The sequence below is a fragment of the Somniosus microcephalus genome, chromosome 13, assembly GCF_052327205.1.
Source record: "Somniosus microcephalus isolate GS21.2 chromosome 13, FLI_Smic_1.0, whole genome shotgun sequence".
Taxonomy (NCBI): Eukaryota; Metazoa; Chordata; class Chondrichthyes; order Squaliformes; family Somniosidae; genus Somniosus; species Somniosus microcephalus.
Genome location: NC_140999.1, coordinates 175,557,242 through 175,583,975, shown reverse-complemented (window position 1 = coordinate 175,583,975; position 26,734 = coordinate 175,557,242). Strand labels below are relative to the sequence as shown.

The following is a 26,734-nucleotide window of genomic DNA, read 5'->3' as shown; positions in this document are numbered from 1 at the left end:
GAAAAAACGTTTTCTTATCTAACTTTGCTTGAGGTTTGGGAAAATTGTCCTTGTGTGCTCATGGTCCAAGCTAAATACATTGCTTACTTCAACCTTATTGATGCTTTTCATTATTTTAAAGACCGGTATCATGTCTCCTCTCAGCCTTCTGTTCTCCCAAAGAAAATAACTTCAGTCACTTGAACCGATCTTCAGGCCAGTTACAGCAACTTGCCAGCATTCTTTTATTTGTGCCAAAAAACCATCAGGGCCCATCACCCTTGTGAACGAGCACCCGTCCCAGAACATAAGAAGATAAAAAACAGGAGCAGGAGTCGGCCAATCGGCCCCTCGAGCCTGCTCCGCCATTCAATAAGATCATGGCTGATCCAATCTTGGCCTCAACTCCACTTTCCCGCTCTCTCCCCTTACCCCTTGACTCCCTTGTAGTTCAAATGTCTGTCACTCTCCGCCTTGACTATATCCCCATCATCATCACTCAGACATTCTCTAGGTAAATTGGATTTTGCAAAACAGTAGAAAAATTGAGATAATTAGGAATTTTCTTAATACAATTAAGCTTGTGTTGTCCAGTGAAATTTCAGGATTTTCGATTCTGATTGATCAGGGGTTAATTCAAGTTTCAGTACAGTAATTAATTCCATTGAAGAGCAAACGTCAGCACAAGTGCGATGGGCCAAATGGCCTTCTTCTTTACAGTAATTTCAACATTTCAATAATAATAATTACGTGGTTTCCTGAATGTAACTCTGCACACATTAGTTTCAGATTTGTCCCAACGGAACTTTTGAAGAGACCCAGTCTAAGGACTGGTGTTATTTTAATGGGCTATAATACCGAATTGACACTTAGCATACAAAACAGACACAGGGTTCATGGCCTACTCCTGCTCCTATCTTCTATGTTTCTATGTTATTTATGCCAATGATTTTTTTGAAGTATATTATATAGTACCAAGTAGCTATAGTAGTAGAGATGTGGACTGCCAAACAGAGGGCTCATCTTCCAGTGCTTGCATTGAACACCATTTTAGATTTAGTTGCTCTCTTTAGGTTAACTCTGATACATTCAGGTTCGGTAGGCCCTTAAACATGTTGGCAATGCACATGCAGAGCGAGCAGGGTGATTCTCTCTGGAGCTTCTACAAATGAGACGTACATTTTCTACTTATTATTTTTAGGTATAGTCCTCACTCGGTCCCAGATCTCAGCAGAGTCATCAGTGAAGAGACTCTGAGCAAAGGTACGAAAGATAGAGAGAGAGAAAGAGCGACCCCAAATTACTTTTACACACCGCCGAGCTCAAGGGTGACATTGCTATAAAAAAAACACAAGATGCAAGTTGACTGTCCACTCTGATTTGATGAGTAGCAGAGAGAAACCAAAATGAGCAAGGAAAAAATTTCTAAGACGGAAAACCAAAGTATTTCTTTAAAGCATAAAATTCAGACAGCCCTAGTTTTTTCTGGTACAGTTCCCCATCTTCCTTTTTTTTGTTGAGACCTGCTCACGCATCACTCCCATCCTCGTTGACCTCGATTGCCTCCCCACACTCCAACACACGATTCAAGATCCACGGCCTTGTTTACAAATCCTTCCATTGCGTCACCCCACTCTACCTTCCAACCTCCTCCAGCCCCAAGCCCCAGGCTGGTCCTCTGACTTTGGCCTCCTGTGCATCCCTGCACCGTTGGTGGCACATCCTTCAGCTCTCCAAGCCCCACTTTCTAGACCTCCCTCCCTAAACCTCTCCTCCTTTCTACTTCTCTCCCCTCTTTTAAAAAAAGTCTCAAAACCTTTCCCTTCCATTATGCTTTCGTCACCTCTCCTAACTCTTCTACCACTGCTCAGCATCTATTAAGTGCCATTGGACATATATGCATTAAAGATGCTTTTATTAATGTATGTTATTTTTCCTTGAATAGGCAAAGACATTTTTAGAGCTCATGTTTGGCATAAATAGACACTGGATTGACTAAATTCCAGGTATTGATTTATAGCTACGCAGGTTCAGCTATTCAATAATTCTAAGTAATACTTCCCGAAATACTGAGAGTGCCATTATCAGCTGAATAATGTTTCACTTCTGACCAGCTCGCTGGCATATTCCACTGAAACAAGACAAATTACCCACAGGACTGGAAGAGCAGAAGTCCTTTTAAATTGACCAGAGGCTGTGAATTTAACTTTCTAAATGGATTACATTGGTTGGCATTCAAGGAATGCGTGCAATGTGTGCAGTAATTATACAGGGCTGCTTTCGCACCAGACACCAGACACATTAAAAAGGTAAACTGTGGTTACGTTTTTTCAGCTTCTCTTCCACCGCAACAGTCAACACATACCTTCAACTGATTGCACAACACCCCGAGCACCGAGACCCCACATTTACAGGCCGAATACTGTACAAAAGAAACATTGACTTCTTAGGGCCACCTTCCACTCCCCACAACATACAAATCACTTTGATGGCATGTAGAAATAAACTTTTTTTTTTAAATCAATAATTTATGACTAAAATTAAAGAGGAGAAAGTGACAGAAGGTTCTGTCCTTGCTCTGGACAGAGTGTGTAGGGGGGATGGGGACAGAGGGGGATTTGGAGGCCTTGACATTCTCAAAGCCTTCGAGATTAGCATACCAGAGCTGTCTTCAGGTTAAGCCAGCACAATAAGATCATACCTCCCTTCTGTCACCCATTCATTCCCAATTCAACTCATTATTCTTCAGGTGCCTTTTTTGCTCAGCTGACATAGGCAGATTCCATTCCACAATGAAACTGATAGTTTAATGCCTCCTTTATATTACTGGAGCATTTCTTGGAAATGCTGGTGCTGTAGAATCTGCTCCCGTGATATTGTGGGACATGTCGCACAGCATTGAGTCGATCCTTGGCCAGAAGATATTGACGACGTGTGCCTCAGGTAGCAGCATTTCACTTTTGCCAGCGGAAGAATTACTTCTTCCGGAGTAGCAGGCAACCACCACTCCTTAAAGTGACCCTCCAGTCCTACCTTACGTTACAGCACTGCCGCTGAAAGCAGAACAGCGTAACCACGGCAGACCTCAGACTGGTTCTGAGCATTGTGCTGTCAGCTGTGGCTCAGTGGGTAGCACTCTCGCCTCTGAGTCAGAAGGTTGTGGGTTCATAGTCCCACTCCAGGGACTTGAGCACATAAAGCTAGGCTGACACTCCAGTGCAGTGCTGAGGGAGTGCTGCACTGTCAGAGGTGCCGTCTTTCAGATGAGACGTTAAACCTGCTCTCTCAGGTGGATGTAAAAGATCCCACGGCACTATTTCGAAGAGCAGGGGAGTTATCCCTGGTGTCCTGGGCCAATATTTATCCCTCAATCAACATAACAAAAACAGTTTATCTGGTCATTATCACATTGCTGTTTGTGGGAGCTTACTGTGCGCAAATTGGCTGCCACGTTTCCCAAATTACAACAGTGACTACACTCCAAAAAAGTACTTAATTCGCTGTAAAGCACTTTGAGACGTCCGGTGGTCGTGAAAGGCGCTATATAAATGTAAGTCTTTCATTGATGTAAAGGCAATTTTTTTTGGACACCCAACACTCTATCGGCACGGTGGATTCAGTCAATTGAACGTTACGAGTACAGTACTGCTAACAGTTGCAACTTTGTCAATGACATTAACTTTGTATCACCATTTTAACATGTGCAATTCACCGCCATAGAAGGGCCAGAGATGGAGAGAATATTTTTCTCTCACCCCTTCCCCCTCTTTCCCTGCAAACTATATGCATTAAAATAATATTGCAATATCAATAAATTGTTAACGAAATCGTGAGTGTTGCCTTTGCTACACATGGAAGTTGTGAAAACATCCCATTTGCAATTTGAGGTGAAGGGCGATGTGTGATGAAGCAGAGCCACAGTTAATGGCAGAGTTTGGTGTGTTTTACAGTTTCCAGTGCTGACAAACCATCAATCTGACATCACATTACAGCTCCACGATAGAGCATAATCAGGAACTGACAGGCAAAAGATATGGATGTGTTGCACACAGAAAGGATGACTTGGAGTTCAGAGCTGGGGTGGCCTTAAAGTGGATGGATATCCACAATCGGTTATGTCATTCCAGGAAATATGTACAGTATTGGTACTAGTATCTGAATCTTGTTCATCACTTTTTACAAATAATGCACTCCAGTGCGACAAGTACATATTGTAGGACTGAACATTTCAGTTAAAACTAGGGATATAACAAATTGCAGTCCAAAAAAAAAAGTTTACCTTAATTCAACATGGATCCTGTAAAATGCCTTCCACCTCAACTGTATAAAGTAAAATTACATTTCATCGCCTGTGTTTCTCCAGTATTCCTCCCGAATTCCTATAAATATTATTGGGCTCTATCCCTGCACAAGGGGGCTGCTGGTTGTAAGTTGGGATTTGGCAAGTAAACCGACAGCTTATTTTTTGGTGAGGCTTTGATAAGTTTTCAGCCTTGCCCTCCATCATGTCCTATGATCTGGCCCAGAGGATGGTTGGAAACCCACTCCTAGCCCTCTGCAAATGCCAGCTGCTGGTACCCATGTAATAAGAAAAAGATATCAAATATGCACCTTAAGGACATATATGTAGATTCATCAGAAAGATGCTTCAAATTAAACAAAACCACATCCAGCCAAACAAGCTGGTGCCAGCACTTACCAAGTCTGAGCAACTAACGAACAGAAGATAAATACTTGTTACTGGATGCGCAGAGAACCTGCGGCTTACTTTTGGTGATCAATGTAACAGAAAAACTTTTATTTTTAACAAAACCTATGCGCTGAATCGAAAAAGGAACTAGGTTTATTCACAAGAGGAATCAGAACAAACCCCAGTCCCTGTCTGTGTGCTACTGTGACTGCTCGATAGCAATTGCCTCGATAATAGCTCAGTTACATCATTGAAACTCAGTGAAGTTTCCGATCCACAGAAATGTAAAACTAGCTCGAGTTTCAGAAACAGACATTAACTAGAATGCTTCCACCACCCTTCATTTTTAACTCTTTTAAGCCTGGAAATTAATGGGAGCAATGTTATCACACAAAATATTAACACGCTCTTAACAAATTCCTCTGTCTGCTAATTTAGTGGAGACATCAACCCACTTATTTTAAATGGGTAAAATGATAAATGGGTAAAATGATAAAATAGCAGAGAGAGGACATGGCATGGACGTGCTAAGCATTGGTACAATCACATCACTCACAATCATTTCCAGGCTTTAATCTCATTGCTGAAACAGTCCAATTAAATTCAGAAATGGAGTGAAGACAATATTTACTTAGCGACATGGAATGGCCAATTCTGGCATTATTTGCCTAGCAACATACAGTGACCTAATGGGTCACTGCTAAATATCAAGAGTGAATGGTATGCATCATAACAGATTGATTTAGCAAGCGTTCAGCTTACACTACAAACCCGAACCATTAGGCCAGTTGGCTTCTCAGTGCGACAGTGCAATTTCTTTGCTTGCTAATTTTTTCCTTCTCCTCCACTCCTGAAGGTGATAACCAATGTTCGCTTTAATTTTTGGGGGTTGTGTGGCCCCTTTAATGGGCTACGCGGCCCATTCAAATTCCCGAGCCTGCGCATTTTTTCTATTTAAAAGCCGGTGGGCTGGCTGCGCGGGAGCTCCCGACAGCGGTGCAGCTGCACTGTCCGCAGCTTAAAGGGAACATTGGTGTTAACTCCTTGCTGGGAGTGTCATCTTCCAGGACTTTGCTCAAATGGTTATTATTGATGTGTAAGCTTCGACATTATCAGCAGGTTATTCAACCTTGACTGTGAAGCTATCACATCTGAGCTTGATTCTCTCTTCAGCCAACATCCGTGCACACACATACACAAGCAAAGTTTCATCGATACCAACTAGGATCTGGAACTCACTGCCTGAAAGGATGGTAGAGGCAGAAACCCTCATCACATTTAAAAAGTACTTGCATATGCACATGAAGTGCCGTAACCGACAGGGCCATGGACCAAGAGCTGGAAAGTGAGATTAGGCTGGATAGCTCTTTTTCAGCTGGCACAGACACGATGGTCCGAATGACCTCCTTCTGTGCCATAAATTTGTATGATTCTAAACTGGACCCTAGCAAATTTTTGCTTCCCTGACCCAGAGATGCAGAGACCGACAGCAGGACCTCTACTTTCACCTCAGTTGAGATCAGTTATCTCAGCAATGACCAGGATCAAACCTGGGTCCTTCTTGATCTCTTAGACTCAGCCACCCATTGGGTGTACTCGGTGGCTCACTGGGGAAAGCTTAAGTCGAAAGTCTTAATGAAATTGACAGCAATACCCCTTGCGTTGGAACAACCCATTGCACATTGAACTTACCTGCCCAAGATCAAGAGTAACATTGACTTCATTGTACTCCAGGCCACGAGAGAGAGGAGGACTCTGCCACCAGCGTTCTGTCCCATCAATGGCATTGGTGCTTGGATGTGCTTTGTTACTCTCTGCCTTGCAAATATCACAATATTGACCCTATTGAAGAAAAATAACACAAGATAAGTAAAGTTGGAAGCATCACTTGACTGTCACCAAAATCATTAATAATGCAAGCATCTCAAGTTTCTAAACACCAGTCCCACTTGTCAATGCTTACTTTGAAATGATCGGCCATTATAGTACAAGTTACAAATTATAATATTAGTACCTAAAGGAGTATCTTCAGTATCCAGTATCAACCCTGAATTGTAACTGAAAAAAAATTAGCTGATCTCCCGTGGCATCACTCACTGGTAGTCGGGGGTCGCAAGCACGGATGCGATAGCTGCTGTGTTAGAGCTGTATTTAACCCACTTAGTTCTCATGAGGTCACCACTCAGGTACTCCCCTGTGACAAAATGTTTTAAGTAGGCACATCCTAGATCAATTAGAGGCTTACTTCTGAAGGGCACTTCTTTAAATTGGTAGCTTCTGCCCTTGGGGAGAATCCAGGTTATCAAGGTCCGAAAAAACAAGCAGGAAATGACTGGCTTTATTACACTTAAAAAAATAAAATATTGACACATCAAAATATGGCATCTAAAATGTGATGGATGCCTGCTAAACATAAGAATGTTGTATAAATAGATATACAAACTTGCAATATGACTCAAATGTGAAAGGGGATTGTATATACTTGAAAAGGAATAAAACTGCAGGGCGATGGGGAAAGAGCAAGGGAGTGGGACTAATTGGATAGCTCTTTCAAACAGATGGCACAGGCACGATAGGCCTTCTTCTTCTGTGCTGTATGATTCTATGATTCAATTTGTATCAAAAGGATTGTTGCATCGTTCCTGTGTGAGATCAGCACTCGATACTTTTGTCACAGCTGTTATACTTGCCCTTCCTCAACAACCCGGTAATAATTCTAATATTAAAATTAAAGAACAGTTTTCAGCGGAGGGGCACAGGGAAACAATGAAGGAATATGTGGGTCACAATACCAGACCTTGGACAATTTGCCTATGCCCGCAGCGTTCATGAGTTCGGCATCTTGCTACTCACTGAACTTAAGTGAGGATTCCACTCCTATTGATGCATTTTCCTCTATAAGACAAAATATGCTAACTGCTCAAAAAAAGCGTTGTGATATCCTTATTTCGAATTGACACAGGCAAGATTGCATTTCTTGGCCTTCCCTATTTACCCCGAGGAGCGACGGTGGGCCTTCATTTGTAGTGATTTTGTTTTTACAACTGAGTGGCTTACTAGGTCAATTCAAAGGGCATTAACCGTCAGCCACATAGGCCGTGATTTTGCCAGCGCTCGGAGGGCGGGTTTGGAGGCGGGTCATAGGTTAAGATCATTTTGATTGACGGCGGGTTCTGATCCCGCTGTCAACCCGCCTCCAAACAGCTTTCCCAAGTGTCGGGTCCCTGATTTTCCAATGGACCCGACACCTAGTGGCGGGAAGAGGATTAAAGACAATTACCTGCCTATTAACAGGTAGTTGCCAGCAGTTGTCAGCCTATTTTTGAATTTTGTCGCTTCTGGCTCGGGTTTCCCGATGTCCGGACACCACGCCAGGTAAGTGTGGCGTGTTGTGAGTCTGCTGTAATGTTTCTGGATTGATGACAGCTGCAGAAGTGGTGTGAAGGATACAATGGTGCACTTGGTGAGTTTCAGAGGAAAGAAAATGTTGGGTGCTGCATTTTTAAAACATATACAGATTTCTTTAGGTTACATGTTTTTAAATCCATGTCCAGTGCCACCTCATTGGGAGAACCTCTCACACCAGTGACAGATCGCTTCTGTCATCTCACCTGCAGCTGCCATCTATTCCAGCCTATGGAGGGAGTCATTGGAGAGCCTGGGTGCAAGAGGTCACCTTTGTGCAGTGATTGTCAGTGTTTGCAGCACCTCAATGCTGTCAAACACTGAGAAGTCAACTGTCAAAATAAAATTGTGCATGGTCCCTTTAAGGAAACCGACAGATGACGCATCATCAAATGACGTCATCTGACCTGCTTCCTGTTAATTGGCTGGCAAGCCAGCAGGGCAGGCTTAACAAGGTCAATCAAGGTAAAATCACGTCTGTGGAGCGGAAGCAGCTGGGGGTGGGACTGGAAGCTGGAAACCACCTGGTATGGGTGAGGCAGGTACGGGGATCCAGGAGGTAGTGTTGGAGGAGCCGCAGCCCTTGCTCTTGTCCAACAGGTTTGAGGCTCTTACTCCCTCTGAGGATGGGAACGGGGACTGCAGGGAGGATAAGCAACCTGGCCACAGCACCGTGGAGCGGGGGGCCATTCAAGTGGGGGGAGTTAAAAGAAATGTTGTAGTGGTAGGGGATAGTATCGTTAGGGGGATAGATAGGGTTCTTTGCAACCGAGAGCGGGAGTCCCGAAGGCTGTGTTGCCTGCCCGGTGCCAGGGTTAAGGACATCTCCTCTGGGCTGGAGAGAAACTTGGAGTGGGAGGGGGAGGATCCAGTTGTCGTGGTCCATGTTGGTACCAACGACATAGATAGGACAAGGAAAGAGGTTCTGCTGAGGGAGTTTGAGCAGCTAGGGGCCAAATTAAAAAGCAGAACCACAAGGATAATAATCTCTGGATTACTACCTGAGCCACGTGCAAATTTGGCTAGGGTAAATAAAATTAGAGAGTTAAATGCGTGGCTCAAAGACTGGTGTGGGAGAAATGGGTTTTGCTTCTTGGGACACTGGCATCAGTACTGGGACAGCAGAGAGCTGTTCCGTTGGGATGGACTTCACTTGGCCAGTGCTGGGACTAGAATCCTGGTGAATCGAATAACTAGGGCTGTACAGAGGGCTTTAAACTAATTAGTGGGGGGGAGGTTTTAAGAGAGCGAAAAATAAAAATGACAGCGGAGAAGGCAATAGAGCAAGGTAGCAGTGGGGGAATTAAAAACCAGAGCGTGTCAGGAAGGGACAGAATGTATAATGATAAAGGTAAAGTAGTAAAAGGGGTAAAAGCAGGAATAAATCGTCAGAAAACATATTTGAAAGTTCTTTATCTGAATGCACGCAGCATTCGTAACAAAATAGATGAGTTGACGGTACAAATAACTACACATGGGTATGATCTGGTGGCCATTACGGAAACATGGCTGCAAGATGATCATGACTGGGAACTAAACATACAAGGGTATTTGACAATTAGGAAGGACAGACAGGAAGGAAAGGGAGGTGGGGTTGCTATGTTAATCAAGGATGGAATCACTGCAATAGTCAGAAATGATATTGGGTCAAAGGATCAGGATAGTGAAACAGTTTGGGTGGAGATAAGGAATAATAAGGGGAAAAAGGTCACTAGTGGGCGTAGTCTCTAGGCCTCCTAACAGTTGCAACTCTGTTGGTCGGAGTATAAATCAGGAAATAGTTGGGGCTTGTAATAAGGGGACAGCTATAACCATGGGGGATTTTAGCTTTCATATTGACTGGACTAATCAAATTGGGCATGGCAGCCTTGAGGAAGAGTTCATAGAGTGTATTAGGGACGGGTTCCTTGAGCAGTATGTAACTGAACCAACCAGGGGGCAGGCAATCTTAGATCTGGTCCTGTGTAATGAGACAGGATTAATAAAAAATGTCCTAGTAAAGGATCCCCTTGGAATGAGTGACCATAATATGGTTGAATTCCAAATTCAGTTTGAGGGTGAGAGAGTTGGATCTCAAACCAGTGTACTGAGCTTAAATAAAGGAGACTATGAAGGTATGAGAGTAGAATTGACTAAAGTGGACTGGGAAAACAGATTAAAGTGTAAGACGGTGCAAGAGCAGTGGTCTACATTCAAGGAGATATTTCACATCTTTCAAGATAAATATATTCCACTGAAGAAAAAGGGGAGTAAAAGAAAAGACAGCCATCCGTGGCTTAGTAAAGTAATAAAGGATAGTATCCGACTGAAAACAAGGGCATATAAAGTAGCCAAATCTAGTGGGAGGATAGAAGATTGGGAAGCATTTAAAAGCCAGCAAACAATAACTAAAAGATTAATTAAGGGAAGATAGATTATGAAAGTAAACTAGCAAAAAATATAAAAACAGATAGCAAGAGTTTCTACAGCTATATAAAAAGAAAAAGGGTGGCTAAAGTGAACGTTGGTCCCTTAGAGGATGAGACCGGGAAACTAGTGGTGGGGAACATGGAGATGGCAAAGACGCTGAACAAATATTTTGTATCAGTCTTTACAGTAGAGGACACTAAAAATATCCCAACACTGGACAAACAGGGGGCAATGGGGGGGGAGGAGATAAACACGATTAAAATCACGAAGGAGACGGTACTCGGTAAAATAATGGGACTTAAGGCGGATAAATCCCCCGGACCTGATGGCCTACATCCTAGGGTCTTGAGAGAAGTGGCGGTAGGGATTGTGGATGCATTGGTGATTATTTTCCAAAACTCCCTGGACTCAGGAAAGGTCCCGGCAGATTGGAAAACTGCTAATGTAACACCCTTATTTAAGAAGGGAAGTAGACAAAAAGCTGGAAACTATAGACCAGTTAGCCTAACATCTGTGGTTGGCAAAATGTTGGAGTCCATTATTAAGGAAACAGTAACAGAGCATTTGGATAAACATAATTTAATAGGACAGAGTCAGCATGGTTTTATGAAGGGGAAGTCATGTTTGACAAATTTGCTCGAATTCTTTGAGGACGTAACATACAGGGTGGATAAAGGGGAACCAGTGGATGTAGTGTATTTGGACTTCCAAAAGGCATTTGACAAGGTTCCACACAAAAGATTACTGATCAAGATAAAAAATCACGGGATTGGGGGTAATATACTGGCATGGGTGGAAGATTGGCTATCTAACAGAAAACAAAGAGTTGGGATAAATGGTTCGTTCTCGGGCTGGCAATCAATAACTAGTGGTGTTCCGCAGGGGTCAGTGCTGGGACCCCAACTCTTTACAATCTATATTAACGATTTGGAGGAAGGGACTGAGTGCAACATATCCAAGTTTGCCAACGATACAAAGATGGGAGGGAAAGCAGTGAGTGAGGAGGACATAAAAAACCTGCAAAAGGACAGAGACAGGCTAAGTGAGTGGGCAGAGATTTGGCAGATGGAATATAATATTGGAAAGTGTGAGGTTATGCACTTTGGCAGAAAATATCAAAGAGCAAGTTATTATCTAAATAGAGAGAAACTGCAAAGTGCTACAGTACAAAGGGATCTGGGGGTCCTGGTGCATGAAACACAAAAAGTTAGTATGCAGGTGCAGCAGGTGATCAGGAAGGCCAATGGAATCTTGGCTTTTATTGCAAGGGGGATGGAGTATAAAAACAGGGAAGTCTTGCTGCAGTTATACAGGGTATTGGTGAGGCCACACCTGGAATACTGCGTGCAGTTTTGGTTTCCATATTTAAGAAAAGATATACTTGCTCTCGAGGCGGTTCAGAGAAGGTCCACTCGGTTGATTCCGGAGATGAGGGGGTTGGCGTATGAGGAAAGGTTGAGTAGGCTGGGCCTCTACTCATTGGAGTTCAGAAGAATGAGAGGCGACCTTATCGAAACATATAAGATTGTGAGGGGGCTTGATCGGGTGGATGCGGTGAGGATGTTTCCACTGATAGGTGAGACTAGAACTAGGGGGCATAATCTTAGAATAAGGGGCTGCCCTTTCAAAACTGAGATCAGGAGAAACTTCTTCACTCAGAGGGTAGTAAATCTATGGAATTTGCTACCCCAGAGAGCTGTGGAAGCTGCAACATTAAATAAATTTAAAACGGAGATGGACAGTTTCCTAACAGATAAGGGAATTAGGGGTTACGGGGAGAGGGCAGGGAAGTGGACGTGAGTCTAGATTCGGATCAGCCATGATCCTATTGAATGGCGGAGCAGGCCCGAGGGGCCGTATGGCCTACTCCTGCTCCTACTTCTTATGTTCTTATGACCCGCACCCAACCCGCCTCCATTAATAAAATCGCGGCCATAGTGTGGAGTCACATACTGGCCAGACTGGGTAGGGGTGGCAGGATCCCTTCCCTGAATGACGTAAGTGGGCCAGTTGGGTTTTTATGACAAAACAGCGGCACCATTTTTTCTGGTTCCAGAGCATAAATGAACAGATTTATCGAATTCAACTTCACAACATAATCTGGTGGGATTTGAACTGATAATCCCTGCACTGTTAGTCCAATACCACAAGCACTATACTAGCATGCCCGCATATATGTAGATGTTCAATCATTGGACAACACTGCAAGCTTTACATCATCCTGAATCAGATTAAGAACAAATTGGAGGTCTCAAGCCAAGGGGCCAATTTTCCACATTGGCACTGAAGGCAGGGAGCCTCGCTCGCCAGCCATGAATATTGGGAGTTTGGGGATGCACTTCCTACGGTTTTCTCGTCCATTAAAAGTGGCCCTTATATTTGTCAGATCCAACTTTCCCAATTAATCAGTGAGTAAGTGCATTACCAGCTGCGATAGGGAACCTTCCAAAACAGAAAGGTTCACTGATCTGAGCCCAGAGCGGTCATGAGGATTTCCTACTGGGCCTGAGTTCTCTAGCTAGGAAGGGAAAAATAAATCAGCCAGGATTCCCACTCTTAAAAGCATAATCAGTGATGCCATCTGGAAAAAGTTTGCGTGTGTGAAATTCGCGAAGAACGGGGTTAGGCTCGGCTCAGCAGGGGGAATAACCCACTGACACTAAAGCATAAATTTTCCAAGAATGTGTCAGTGGCAGGAACCTCCCTCACCAACAAGGCATATCAGGACATCGCAAGCACACTGCCCACAGCACTGGATGAAGAACGGATGGAATATCACGGAGAATGCTCCCGTGATTTTCCAATGTGCACTGCCAGTGGGCAAGTGACCTCGGTGCCGACACATCCTCAGGAAATTTACTCCTTACTGTCCAGGTTTACGCATGAAGAATGACCACTTGGGTAAAGTACACGAGGCTGCAGTAAAATAAGTCTCTAAAATGAATGAAACAACTATTGTAAAATCAGTTTTTCTTTGCTTCTTTTATAGTGTCGACACCACGCTGAGAAACAGGTCGTGCCTTTCATCTGCACCGAAACAAGATTCGCCAATATCCTAGCTAATGTGTGTATTTCAACACCTCCAGAGTCAGTTCAAACTCCTTGGTGCCCTTTGGGCTCGCCAAACAAACAATGGTTCCTTGTGGCTACATGTTGTGCAACTTACGATAGCAAAATACTGCGGATGCTGAAAATCCGAAACAACAACAGAAAATGCTGGAAAAACTCAGCAGGCCAGGCAACATCCGTGGAGAGAGAAATAGAGTCAACGTTTCGGGTCGAAACCCTTCTACAGTTTCTATCTTCTATGTTTCTATTAATTAACGCTATTTTTATACAGTCGTGATGCAGGTTAGAAGCTACACTGCCCATTTGAATTGCAGTACATGCATGCACATTCCAATGAATGCTTCCTAGCTTCCAGTTCCAAAACAAAACCATATCTTGAAGGTGTTCCAGCTATATCCAACACTGGCAGCTTTCTACTTTCTTTCTAGCACCAGAATGGCAAAAATCTTGGTCCAACATTAGTACCAAAGATGCAGCATAATCTCTCCTCCTGAATCCTATGTTACGAATCCCTGGCATGTCATCTACATGCTGTCAGACTACCTGTCTGTTGCCTTTCTAGAAGATTTCACAGGGATCTCTCTTCTCACTTTAAGGCTTACATACTATAAGAGAGTACCACCAGAACTCAAGTATCCGGTTTCAAATTCATTTAGTCACTAAAAGCATCACTCAGTAACATATCCCTGCTGAACTCCCTGGCAGATGCAAGATATTGCTTGAGGCATGAGATGGATCATTATAAGGCACAGCCTCCATTAACGCAGCTACACTGTAGCTCTCTGAGAGACCTGGAAACAATAGTGAAGCTAATACTTGCTGCATATTTTTAATGCATGATTGAAGCAGTGGAACAGTAGAGTTTTATCCCTTCAAACCTCCTGACAGCAGTGATTCAAATTTCCCATTTAATTGCAAAGTAAAGTCTCCCATGCATGGGGGGAAATTAAAGCAAGGCTCGTGTTATCAGGCACGGGAAAGGTTCACACTGAACTACATTTTAAAAGGGGCAGTAGTAAGTACGTTAGCTTAAACAAGACTTTTTTTAAATTCCCAGTCTTTAAAGTATGTGAATAGACTGTGTCACTGAACTGACTGTTATTAAATCTAGTTTGCAAAATAATTGAAGAGCAATCCATGATACTTCAAAAAAAAGCGTAAGTTTTTCTTTAAAACATCTTCGAGGTGACCAGCTATTGGTGTTATTGCCAGTGGTAATGTCATTAAAATGGAGCGCATCACCAGATCTATAAACCGTGAGCACAGCAGCCAAAGGCTTAGTCAGAGACAAGTTTCCATTAAAGGCAAACGGACTTTGCAGCGGGGGGAAGGAAGACAAGCGAGTTTCAGATTGTGTAAAAATAAAAGTTCTGACGAAGGGTCATCGACCTGACACGTTAACTCTGTTTCTCTCTCCACCGATGCTGCCTGACCTGCTGAGTATTTCCAGCATTTTCTGTTTTTTATTTCAGATTGTGTAGGCTGGCTTTAGTTTCTGGTCGGTGCTTCAATCGTCGACCCAGTGGCGAGTACAAGACGCGAAAGTGCAGTGCTCCCTGGTGACCACATCCTCAGCGAAATCCAACGCCAGCTTAAATAAGGAAATGGTTTGGCATTCCGAGATCAGGGGAGCGAGACTCGCGGGAGGGGGGGAGGAGGGGGTTAATAATATTCCCCAACAACCAACCCGGGAAAAGTAAAACGATCGCCACTGTAAATGGGGGGGGAAGAGGAGTTCCGGAATGAAAAGAACTGGGAAGCGGATTGTTTGACATCAACAAGCCGAATGTTGGGGTCTCACCCGAGGGAATCGGGCACAGGCAGGAGGGGCCGAATGGCCTCCTCCCGTGTTGGGTCACTCTATGATTCTAATTTAAGGAGGAGAGAGACCTGTATTTAAGACTCAAGTTGTACTTTTGATGCATTATCTCTTCACCCCACCTCCAAAACGGCAGCTGGTACTTCTTAAAAAAAAACTGAATCCAGCTTTCATACATCTCGTGGATTGAACCAGAGAACAATTTCTAATCGGTTAATGCAGAGATTTGCCTTGAAACGCTTCCCCCCCCCCATAAGAATTCGTTTTATATTTTGTAATAGCCCAGGACATGCCCGTCTATAATCTGTGGGTTTAAAGGAATGGAAATTAAACGATCCCGACACTGATCGCTGTTCATTGTCATATCAAACTCCAACAAACGGGACCTGTCGTGAAGGATTTCTTCTTGGAAACAACCTGCATGGTTGAACTAGGCAGAGCACCTTGAGCAGAACAGAGCAGGTTAATGTCCAGCCCGACTCCAGGCTCGACATGTGTGTTGGCGCTGCCAGGGTTTGCCTTCGAAATAAAACAATTTAAACCCCGTTTAACGCAGTCTCACATTTTTGAACTTTGGTAAACATGCAAAACACAGGTTAACAGGATTTAAATGCCAGTCTAAACATTGCCAAACGCTCTTTGTCTGATCATTGCACAGAACAAGCTTTTTTTCCGACTTAAATCAAACATGTGTGTGTGTGTGCCAGATTTGCCTTTATTTACAATACCTGAATAGTCTGGCTGGGATCGCCGGATACCGGACCGCCGACTAGTTTGCAATACAGATCCTCGATCGGCCTCCCCGTCTCATCCTCGCCGCAAGTGGCCGTGGCTGTGATTTTCGTCCCCTCCGCTAAATTAAAATAAGGCGGGTGCAAGCTGAAGCCGTTGACTCCGTAACCATAGGTGATAACCTCCTGCGCCGAGAGCAGCCTCAGGATGCAGCAAGCGTTCAAAAGCAGCGCCGTGACTCCTGTGTCCCTCGCCATCTTTCCCCAGGGTTTGCTCACTGAACCCTGACTGCGCTCATTGCTGTGGCTGGACTGAGTGAGCCGCGAACATGCAGCTCCAACAGAAAGCAGCTCCAACCAAAGGCAGGGCTACCTAATCAACTGATGATGCATCAATCACCCTCCCTCCTCCCTCCCTCCCTCCCTCGCCCACAATTACAATGGAGGTTTGTACCTTGGATCTAAATCAGCAAACAGGAGGGCGTTGCTTTCTCTCACTGCTTCTCTCTCTCTCTCACACACACACACTGAACATGCCTTCTCCAGCTTCTGAGTTGCACTTTGCAAGAAAATAGTTCTACTCTTGCCAGCGAAACATCTTCACAACAACATCCCCCCCCCCCCCCCCCTCCACAGCAGCACCAACTGCAAAACATAAACTGGAAACAAATCTTATCTTATTTGCAACTGTTTGCCATGTACCTGCTCACATTGTAATTCTCGCCTCTTTATAGTGAAGGGAGGTGACATGAAATAAAATGTCAAAGGCGACTTGTGTGAAAGGATTAATGATATATGGGGCAGGGGTAAAGAGGGATTTGAACGGAATCATACATTTTTGACATTTAGTGCATTACCTGCTGTGTAAGGTTACCAGCTGGGCACGAGAAGAGAGTACTCGATGTGGAGCTTAAAATGTTACAGGTTCTGTCAATGTGCTGGCTATGTGGTATCTATGGATGGGGAATGGGTAAGTGTTTGGAATGCAATAAAAATTTGGAAGCAATAAGCGCCTGTGTTCTTCCTTGCAATTTTTTCATTCTAAAGATTAGTGCCTGTATTTCAGGTTTATTGCTCCTGGTAACTGGTTTACTGTTACTGGTTTACTTGTGTCGGCCGTGTCTCAGTTGGTAGCACTCTCGCCTACTGAGTCAGAAGATTGTGGGATCCGCTCCAGAGATTTCAGCACAAACATCTAGGCTGACACTCCAATGCACGAATGTGGGAGCGCTGCACTGTGGAAGGTGTCATCTTTTGGATGAGAGGTTAAATCGAGACCCCCGTCTGCTCTCTCAGGTGGACGTAAAAAATCCCATGGCATTCTTTCGAAGAAGAGCAGGGGAGTTCTCCCCGGTGTCCTGGCCAATATTTATCCCTCAATCAACATCACTAAAAACAGATTATCTGGTCATTATCACATTGCTGTTTGTGGGAGCTTGCTGTGCACAGATTGGCTGTCGTGTTCCCTACATTAAAACAGTGACTCCACTTCAAAAAAGTACTTCATTGGGATGTCCTGAGGTCACGAAAGGTGCTATATAAATGCAAGTCTTTCTCCATAAAACCATGCTTATGAATTGTGACCTCTCCCTGCTCCTAACACCAGAAACCTTGGGGCTCCCTTAGATCGTGCTCGTCACTTGTTGGAAACAGACAAGTGCTTCCTGGGTTATGACCATAGTAATTCATATAGTTACAAACCACAACAACAACTTGCATTTATATAGCGCCTTTAACTTTGTAAAACGTCCCAAGGTGCTTCACAGAAGCACAATCAGACAAAAATTGACACCAAGTCAAAGAAATAAACATTAGGATAGGTTGAGGCAGGCTTTAAGGGCCGTCTTAAAGGAGGAGAGCGAGGTAGAGAGGTTTAGCGAGGGAATTCCAGAGTTTAGGTCCCAGACGGCTGAAGGCACGGCCACCAAAAGTGGGGCAAAGGAAGTGGGCGATGCACAAGAGACTAGAGTTGGAGGAAAGCAGAGTTCTCGGAGGGCTGTAGGGCTGGAGGAGGTTACAAAGAGAGGGAGGAGCGAGGCCATGGAGGGATTTGAACACGAGGGTGAACATTTTTAAATCTAGGCGTTGCTGGACTGGCAGCCAATGCAGGTCAACGAGAACAGGGGCGATGGGTGAACGGGACTTGGTGCGAGTTAGAATACAGGCAGCTGAGGTTTGAATGAACTTAAATTTATGGAGGGTAGAAGGTTCAATTCAGTTCAATTTCAATTTTATTTGTCACATAACCAAATACAACAAGTGAAATCCAGTCAGTGAAATGCTTTTTTCTTAACGAGCCGAGCGCACCAAGCAGCAAAGGACACTTAGCTGCCTGGTACGCACGGAGCCCGCAAGGACGGCAGCCATCTTCATCGGCGCCATCACAATAATGTCCGCTCTTGCCTCGCTCCGCCTTTCCCGCACTCCTGCCCGACAACCTTCAGCCGCCGTGGTACCGACGTCCCGGGGCCTGCTTCTCCCTGGCTCTCCTTCCACCCGGTCTGACCTCCGAGCCTCCTGCGGTGTCCGACCTTCCAGGGCCTGCTTTTCCCGCCCTCGGTCCGCTGGCCGCCTCCCCTCCTACTGGTTCGACCTCCGAGCCTCCCGCCGAGGAGCTGCCGGCCGCCGTGCTACAGCAGGTCATCGTGGCCTCCATCGCTGCTTCTGCTGCCTCCCCGCCAACTCGCCGAACTCATCAGCACCGATGCACAGCGTCTGTAGCGGGAGTGGGCCGACCGACTCAGGGAGAGCGCTTATCCAGATGTCTGGATGAACCAGTTCCAAAAGAGCGAGAGCCGGAGATGGGAGTCCAGCCAGGAGAGCAGTGGAATAGTCAAGTCTGGAGGTAACAAAAGCATGGTTGAGGGTTTGAGCAGCAGATGGGCTGAGGCAGGTGTGGAGACGGGCGATATTGCAGAGGTGGTAGTAGGCGGTCAAAGTGATGAAACAAAAAAGACTGGAAGTACACAGCAGGTGCGTCAGCATTTGATGAAGGATGGCGATGCTGCCTTTTCAGTTCCTGTTTCCGTTTCCAGTGCTTGCATTTTTAGTTTTTATTTATACTTTACACAGTGTGATAACATCATTGTGATATCATTTTTGACACCACTATTTTTGCCACTGCGAGCATCACCATTTCTAAATGTGAGCAAAAAAATAGAAAAAAAACTAAAACCACAAGTGCAACAACGTAGAACTAGTCCAAAAAACATAAACATATGGAAATATTATAAATACTCGCCAAAGTGGCACTGCTTCACAACCTCTACAAGGAACCAATCCCAATTACCACGAAATGGACCAAATGTAGTACATTTCACTGTAGGCTCATAAATGCTGTGTAAAACAAGTCCTTTTTTTTCATTTTTCTTCCTCTGCACTAATGCTTTTGAAATTTTAACAATTAACATTACTTCTCCTTTGTTTAAATAGAATACTACATGGGTCCCAGAGTGATACAACATTTGAACAACTTGTGGACTCATCCGAACTTAACATCCTTGCACTTTGTTGCTTGTGCATTAAGTGGTTGGGTGACCTTGTTGTTTAAAAACACCATCACTCTGGATACTGGTGTGGTATTCTCTCTGTAACTTGTTTGGTTTTATTAATTCTATTGTATTTTCAAATAGAAAGATCAATCCTTGTAGTTTGTTTTAGAATTGAGAGATAATGCGATGGCCCCTTCTGTGTATCAGTTAAAGGAGCCAAGTTATTATGTGGTCCATCCATTTGTTTAACCCTGAATCTGGTGTGGATGAAGCTAAGTAAAAGAGTGGAGAGATACTTGGTAGATGGGAAAGAACAGGCCATGGTGTTGAACTTCCATCCAAGATCCATTGAGTAGTATCTCTGTAATATCCTCCAGCCCTACAACCCACCAAGATCTCTGCGCTCTGACAATTCTGGCCTCGTGAGCCGCTCCGATTTTAATTGCTCCACCACTGGCGGACGTGCCTTCTGTTGCCTAGGCCCTAAGCTCTGGAATTCCCTCCCTAAACCTCTCCGCCTCTTTACCACTCTTTCCTCCTTTAAGATGCTGCTTAAAACCTACCTCTATGACCCTTTTGGTCATCTGTCCTAATATCTCCTTATGTGATTCGGTGTCAAATTTTGTTTGATAATCGCTCCTGTGAAGTGCCATGGGACGTTTTACTATGTTAAAGCCACTATATAAATTGTTGTTGTTGTTACACTTCTGCTGAAAAAACATGTCTGTTTACTGCTTTAATTAAAGCTTGGTAGTAAGAATTCTTCTGACGCATATGTGTAGAGACATCTGATTGATTCCTCTGTTCAATATTTCTAACAACACTAGATGAATTTTAAAGAAAGAAGAAAGAAAGAAGGAAAGAAAGAAAGAAAGACTTGCATTTATATATGCTTTTCATGACCACCGGACATCTCATAGCGCTTTACAGCCAATGAAGTACTTTTGGAGTGTAGTCACTATTGTAATGTGGGAAACGCAGCAGCCAATTTGCACACAGCAAGCTCCAATAAACAGCAATGTGATAATTATCAGATAATCTGTTTTTTGTTATGTTGATTGAGGGACAAATATTGGCCAGGATACTGGGGATAACTTCCCCTGCTCTTCTTTGAAATAGCACCTGGGGATTTTTTACGTCCACCTGAGAGAGCAGACGGGGCCTCAGTTTAACGTCTCATCCGAAAGACGGCACCTCCGACAGTGCAGCACTCCCTCAGCACTGCACTGGAGTGTCAACCTAGATTGATGTGTTCAAGTCCCTGGAGTGGGACTTGAACCCAAGGAACACAAAAATCATAAAGCAAAACCATAAATGTGTTCACGATGGTCAGTTAATGCTTTTTGTTTTCATCAGAGTAAAATACTTCAGTGTCTAATTTTACCACTTTTTGCAAAGAGTATTCTCAATATAAACTGGTCAAATTCATAGGCGATACCAATTTAGAATGGAGGCAACCAGGGAATACAAATGAATTGGATAAATTATATGAACAGAACAATGGCGGGTGAAATGTAATACAGATGAGTAAAGCATTTCATATAGGCATCATAACTACTCCACAAATGGTTGAAATAGCCACAGGTGAAGTTGAAAGAGATCACAGAATCACAGAATCTACAGTGCAGATAGAGGCCATTTCGGCCCATCGAGCCTGCACCGACACATATCCCACCCTATCCCCGTAACCCCACGTATTTAATCCCCTAACACTAAGGGTCAATTTATCATAGCCAAATCAACCTAACCTGCACATCTTTGGACTGTGGGAGGAAACCGGAGCACCCGGAGGAAACCCACGCAGACACAGGGAGAATGTGCAAACTCCACACAGACAGTCGCCCGAGGCCAGATTTGAACCCGGGTCCCTGGCGCTGTGAGGCAACAGTGCTAACCACTATGCCACCGTGCCCCCCTAGGGGTTTTAATGGACACCCAACATGCCCAATCACTGGCTAGCAGCAATTAATAAAGCAAGTAAAATGCTGAACTATAATAGACAAAGCTGTAGAGTACAAGTTAGAGTGATGCTCAAACTGCATTGTATGCTGGTTAGACCACAGCCTGAGTAGTGGGTTGAGTTCTGACCACCAAAGCATTCAAGTCCTGAAGTTGGTTAAGAGAAGAGGTACAAGACTAAGAACATAAGAAATAGGAGCAGGAGTCGGCCATTCGACCCCTTGAGCCTGCTCTGCCATTCCTAAAGATCATGGCTGATCTTCTACATCAACTCCACTTTCCCCACCTATCCCCATATCCCTTGAGTCCCTTAGTGCCCAAAAATCTATTGATCTCTGTCTTGAATCTACTCATCGACTGAGCATCTGCAGCCCTCTGGGGTAGAGAATTTCAAAGGTACAACATTTGAACGACACCTCAGAGAACTGAGACATAAGGAGAGACAGGAGAACCCAGTGCTTTTCAGCCCTGAGGTGTATAAAATAAGAAATCGTATTACATCAAACCAAACCATGACTGTAAGACTAGGTAACACAGGTTCAAATTAGTTACAGGTAAATTTAGGACTGGTGTCAGGAAATTCTTCACACAACGAATGATCAACACACAGAATGGACATCTGGGTAGAGTACTGGAGGTAAAAACCCCAGAACCATTTAAGATAAAGTTGCATACCATGATGGAGGCACTGTAGGGTCTTTCTCAAAAGATGAGCAAAGATGGTTGAATGGCTTTCCTTATCTGAATCTCTCTTGTGATCAAACATTCTCCGATACAAGGTTAGATGCAGGTTAAAGGATTCCCTATACTGGTGCACAGTGCACCTTAAACAATCTCAGAAAAACATCTCTATTTCATACTTTCCATATCAGTAATCTTTGTGGCCTTAAACAAAGCTGCCAAATTAGTGCTGAATGAAGGTGGTTTGATACTGCGCATTTGATCCTATTAGGAACTGGATTGCGACACCTTTCTTAGGGGCTTGTGTAGCTGATGGAGGAGAGGAGGCTTTCATCCAACCTGGGCTGGATAAAAACCTAGGTCTGACAGGTCCTAACCAAGTGTACCATTAGCATAATAAATTATATTTTGGAATTTGTTTTAAAGAGGGTAATGAAGAAATAGCATATTACATAGATATGTTTATACAAGTAATACAGTATTTAATTATTACATCCCATACATTGATTTAAATTAGGCTTGGAACATTTTTACAAAATGAAGAAAACAATATTTGACACAGGAATTTTTATTTAAAGATAAACCTTCAATTCAAACAGAAAATATAATTGAGGATGCATAATAAGCCTTTGTTAAAATCTAATCACAAATCTTACTGTTAGATCTGTGTATCTTGATGTTGTGTGTCCTTCAATAATTAGACAAGAGACTGCAGGGAACAATCAACAGGTGTTTACTGGATGAGGGTTACTCTAAAACTAACTGTACAGATCCCAACTCAGGGTTATATACAGGTGTGGTCACTGCCAGTACTACAGTATACAGGAGCTGTAAAAAGTAGATCTCCCCTTAAAGGTACATACACTACAATTCCTCCCCTTTTAGATTAACAGTACCATAACATTCATTTAACAATTAAATATCAACTAATTACAATTAACACTTTTAACATGCAACATTAACTGAAAATAGTCTATTTATAAATTCAGTCTTTGGGGAGGCTTCCTGATCCTTTCTGGAGAGCGCCTTTCCTGAGTGTCTTGCTCTTGGTGTGGAGGCGATTCTGGCCCCCTGTCGTCGGTTGGTTCATCAGCTTCCGATGCTACTGTTTCTGGGGTAGATGCTACCTGTATGTCGGGTTCATCACCAGGTACGCGAGACATGGGGTTGACTCATTCCTGTGGCTCTAGGATCTGGTCAACATGGCGTCTCACAATGTTCTCCCCAACATCCACTGTGTACATTAGTGGCCCCTGCCGTGTGCATATCGTTCCTGGTTGCCATTTCTCTGTTCGGTAGTCGCGGGCCAAGACTGGTTGCCCTACATTGAAGCTCCTTGTCGGTTTCTCATTGATGTGCTGGAATTGCTTATTCTCAACATCTCTTCGTACATTTGGTCTGAGCAAATCCAGACGAGATCTCAACCTTCGGTTAAAGAACATCATGGCCGGGGTCTGGTTGGTGACTGCGTGTGTCGCATTTCTGTAGGCTAACAGGAAATCGTCCACCTTATGCTGCAGTGGAATGTTGTCATCGCACATGGCCCTTACTGCTTTTTTAAAGGCTTGTACGAACCTCTCAGCCAATCCATTTGTGGCTGGATGATACGGGGCGGATGTGTAATGCCTTACCCCATTCCTTTTCATAAATCTTCGAAGCTCTTCGGACACAAACTGTGGTCCGTTATCAGAGCAAATCTGCTCTGGCAAGCCATTCCTGGCAAATATGGTCCATAGGACTGCAATCGTTTTCTCCGTGGTGGTGGAGGACATTTTGATCATCTCAGGCCATTTCGAGTGCGCATCCACGGCTATTAAAAACATTGAGTCCATGAATGGACCAGCAAAATCAATATGCATCCGTTGCCATGGAGATGAGGGCCACTCCCATGGGTGTAGAGGGGCATGTGGTGGTGCATTTTGGACCTTCTGGCATCCTGAGCAGCTCTTTGTCAGGTCCTCGATTTGCTGATCGATCCCCGGTCACCACACATAAGCCCTAGCAAGGCTTTTCATTTTCACCCCTCCCAGATGGCCTTCGTGAAGCTCATTGAGCACTCTCTCCCTTAACTTGGGTGGAATTACCACTCGGGATCCACACATCAAGGTCCCCTGGCATACTGACAGCTGTTCTCTTCTGGATGAGAATGCTGGCAACAGTGAGTCGCCGTGTGTTGGCCATCCCTTCACCGTCAAGTCATATACCCGAGACAGTGTCGGGTCATTTTGGGTCTCCTTCTCTATATCAGCGTTAGTTACTGGCAAGCGTTCAATTATAGTCGAATAAAATATTTTGACAGGGTCCACTGCTGGTGCTTCCTCCGCAGTAGGCAGTGGCAGGCGTGATAGCCCATCAGCGTTTCCATGCTGTTTCGTGCCCTTATACTCGATTTCATATTGGTTCGCCCCTAGAAAAAGGGACCATCTTTGTAGCCGTTGCGCAGTCATCACCGGAACGCGCCTCTTTGGATTAAAGATGGAGACAAGTGGTTGGTGGTCAGTCAGCAAGGTGAACTTCTGCCCGTGCAGATAGTGGTTGAACTTTTTCACTCCCCACACTAGGCTGAGGGCCTCCCTGTCAATCTGGGTGTAGTTACGCTCGGCTGAGGTTAGTGACCGAGACGCAAAGGCTACTGGCCTCTCCGAGCCATCCGGGAATTTGTGCGACAGCACCGCTCCAATGCCATAGGGTGATGCATCACACGCCAACTGAATTGGTAGTGCTGGGTTGAAATGAGCCAACACCTCTTTTGATGTGATCAATTCTTTGCACTTCTGGAAAGCTCGTTTACATTTGTCATTCCACTTCCATGGTACCCCCGTTTGCAGTAGGGTGTTCAGTGGGTGTAGTACTGTAGACAAATTCGGTAAGAACTTATGGTAGTTGTTAAGTCTGTGGGTTGTATTATAAATAATCACAGACTCCACTGTTAACAAAATAAAACACGTCTTTACTATTCAGAGGCTCGGGCGATTCTGCCCTAGTTAACGTATCACAACCCTTATATACTGGTGTGGTCACTATCGGTATTACAGTATACATGAGCCAACAAATAGTGCCACACCGAAAGTAGTGCTCTTAAAGGCGAACGGTTACATTCTATAGTTCCCTTAAAGGTAAACGGTTACATACACAACACTCCTCCCTTTTTAGCTTATTACTTACAGAATCCCCTTTAAACATACAATCTTCAACTTCATATAACAGTTTACAGATATACTCTCGATGGAGTCAACGTCATATAACAGTTTACATGTTTAGTCTCTGTGGAGGTTTCCGGATCCTCTCTGGATAACGCCGAAGTGGTGTCGTCATTCCTAGCGGCCCAGTAGGGGTGCCTGGCAAAATCGATTCAGCTGGAACAACAGTGTCAGGTTCATCTGAATCCAATGTTACTAGATCAGCAGTAGGTGTTCTAGGTATTTCAGTTTCAACATTACTCGGGTCAGGTGGTGAAGTCGAGTGCTCATTTGTGGCGGACTCTATGAGCTGGTCAACATGGCGCCTTATTACATTGTCCCCAATGTTCACCGTGTACATCAACGGGCCTAGCCTTTTTTTAATAGTTCCAGGCTGCCATTTTTCTGTACGATAGTCCCGGGCCAAAACTTGTTGCCCCATCTTGAAAGACCTAGTTGCCCTGTCATTGATGTTCTGGAATTGCCGGTTCTCCACGTCCCTTCTGACATTGGGTTTAAGTAGATCCAGCCGGCATCTTAAGCGTCTGTTAAAAAACATCATTGCGGGAGTTTGATTTGTGACCGCATGTGTTGCATTTCGGTATGCCAACAAAAAACTGTCTACCTTATGTTGTAGACTTATGTCTTCATTACTCATGGCCTTTACGGCCTTCTTGAAGGTCTGGACGAACCTTTCAGCCAACCCATTGGAGGCGGGATGGTATGGGGCTGATGTGTAATGTTTAACCCCATTGCTCTTTAGGAATTTCTTGAATTCCTCGGACACAAATTGTGGTCCGTTATCGGAACAGATCTGTTCCGGCAGGCCATTCCGAGCAAACATGGTTCTTAACACCGTGATGGTTTTCTCCGTCGTGGTGGTGGTCATTTTAATTACTTCCGGCCACTTGGAGTGGGCATCTACCGCTATCAGGAACATCGAGTCCATAAATGGACCAGCAAAGTCGATGTGTACACTTTGCCAAGGAGATGAGGGCCACTCCCATGGGTGCAGAGGAGCCGGTGGTGGTGCATTCTGAACCCTCTGACATCCTAGGCAATTCTTGGTGATCTCCTCTATGTTCCCGTCGATGCCTGGCCACCACACAAATGCTCTCGCTAAATTCTTCATCTTTACTCCACCCAGATGTCCTTCGTGCAGCTCCTTGAGTACTTTCTTTTGGAGTTTGGGCGGAATCACCACTCTCGACCCACACATTAGGGTTCCTCGGCACACCGACAGTTGTTCTTTCCTCTGTGAGAATGCCTGCAGTGTTGGTTCGCTCTGTGCTGGCCATCCCTTCACCGTTAAGTCATAGACT

The 26,734-nt window shown here is 44.4% G+C and overlaps 1 protein-coding gene across 1 annotated transcript in view; it reads right to left on the bottom strand.

Moving 5' to 3' along the window:
* lama5 (laminin, alpha 5) overlaps positions 1–16,444 on the bottom strand; it is a 319,972-nt gene extending 303,528 nt beyond the window's left edge. The window contains exons 1-2 of the mRNA XM_086005633.1: positions 16,100–16,444; positions 6,362–6,511 (exon numbers count right to left, since the gene is read on the bottom strand). Of these exons, the coding sequence (XP_085861759.1) occupies positions 6,362–6,511; positions 16,100–16,360 (411 nt within the window). The 5' untranslated portion in view covers positions 16,361–16,444. The remainder of the gene's footprint in view (positions 1–6,361; positions 6,512–16,099) is intronic.
* Between the last annotated feature and the right edge of the window lie 10,290 nt (positions 16,445–26,734).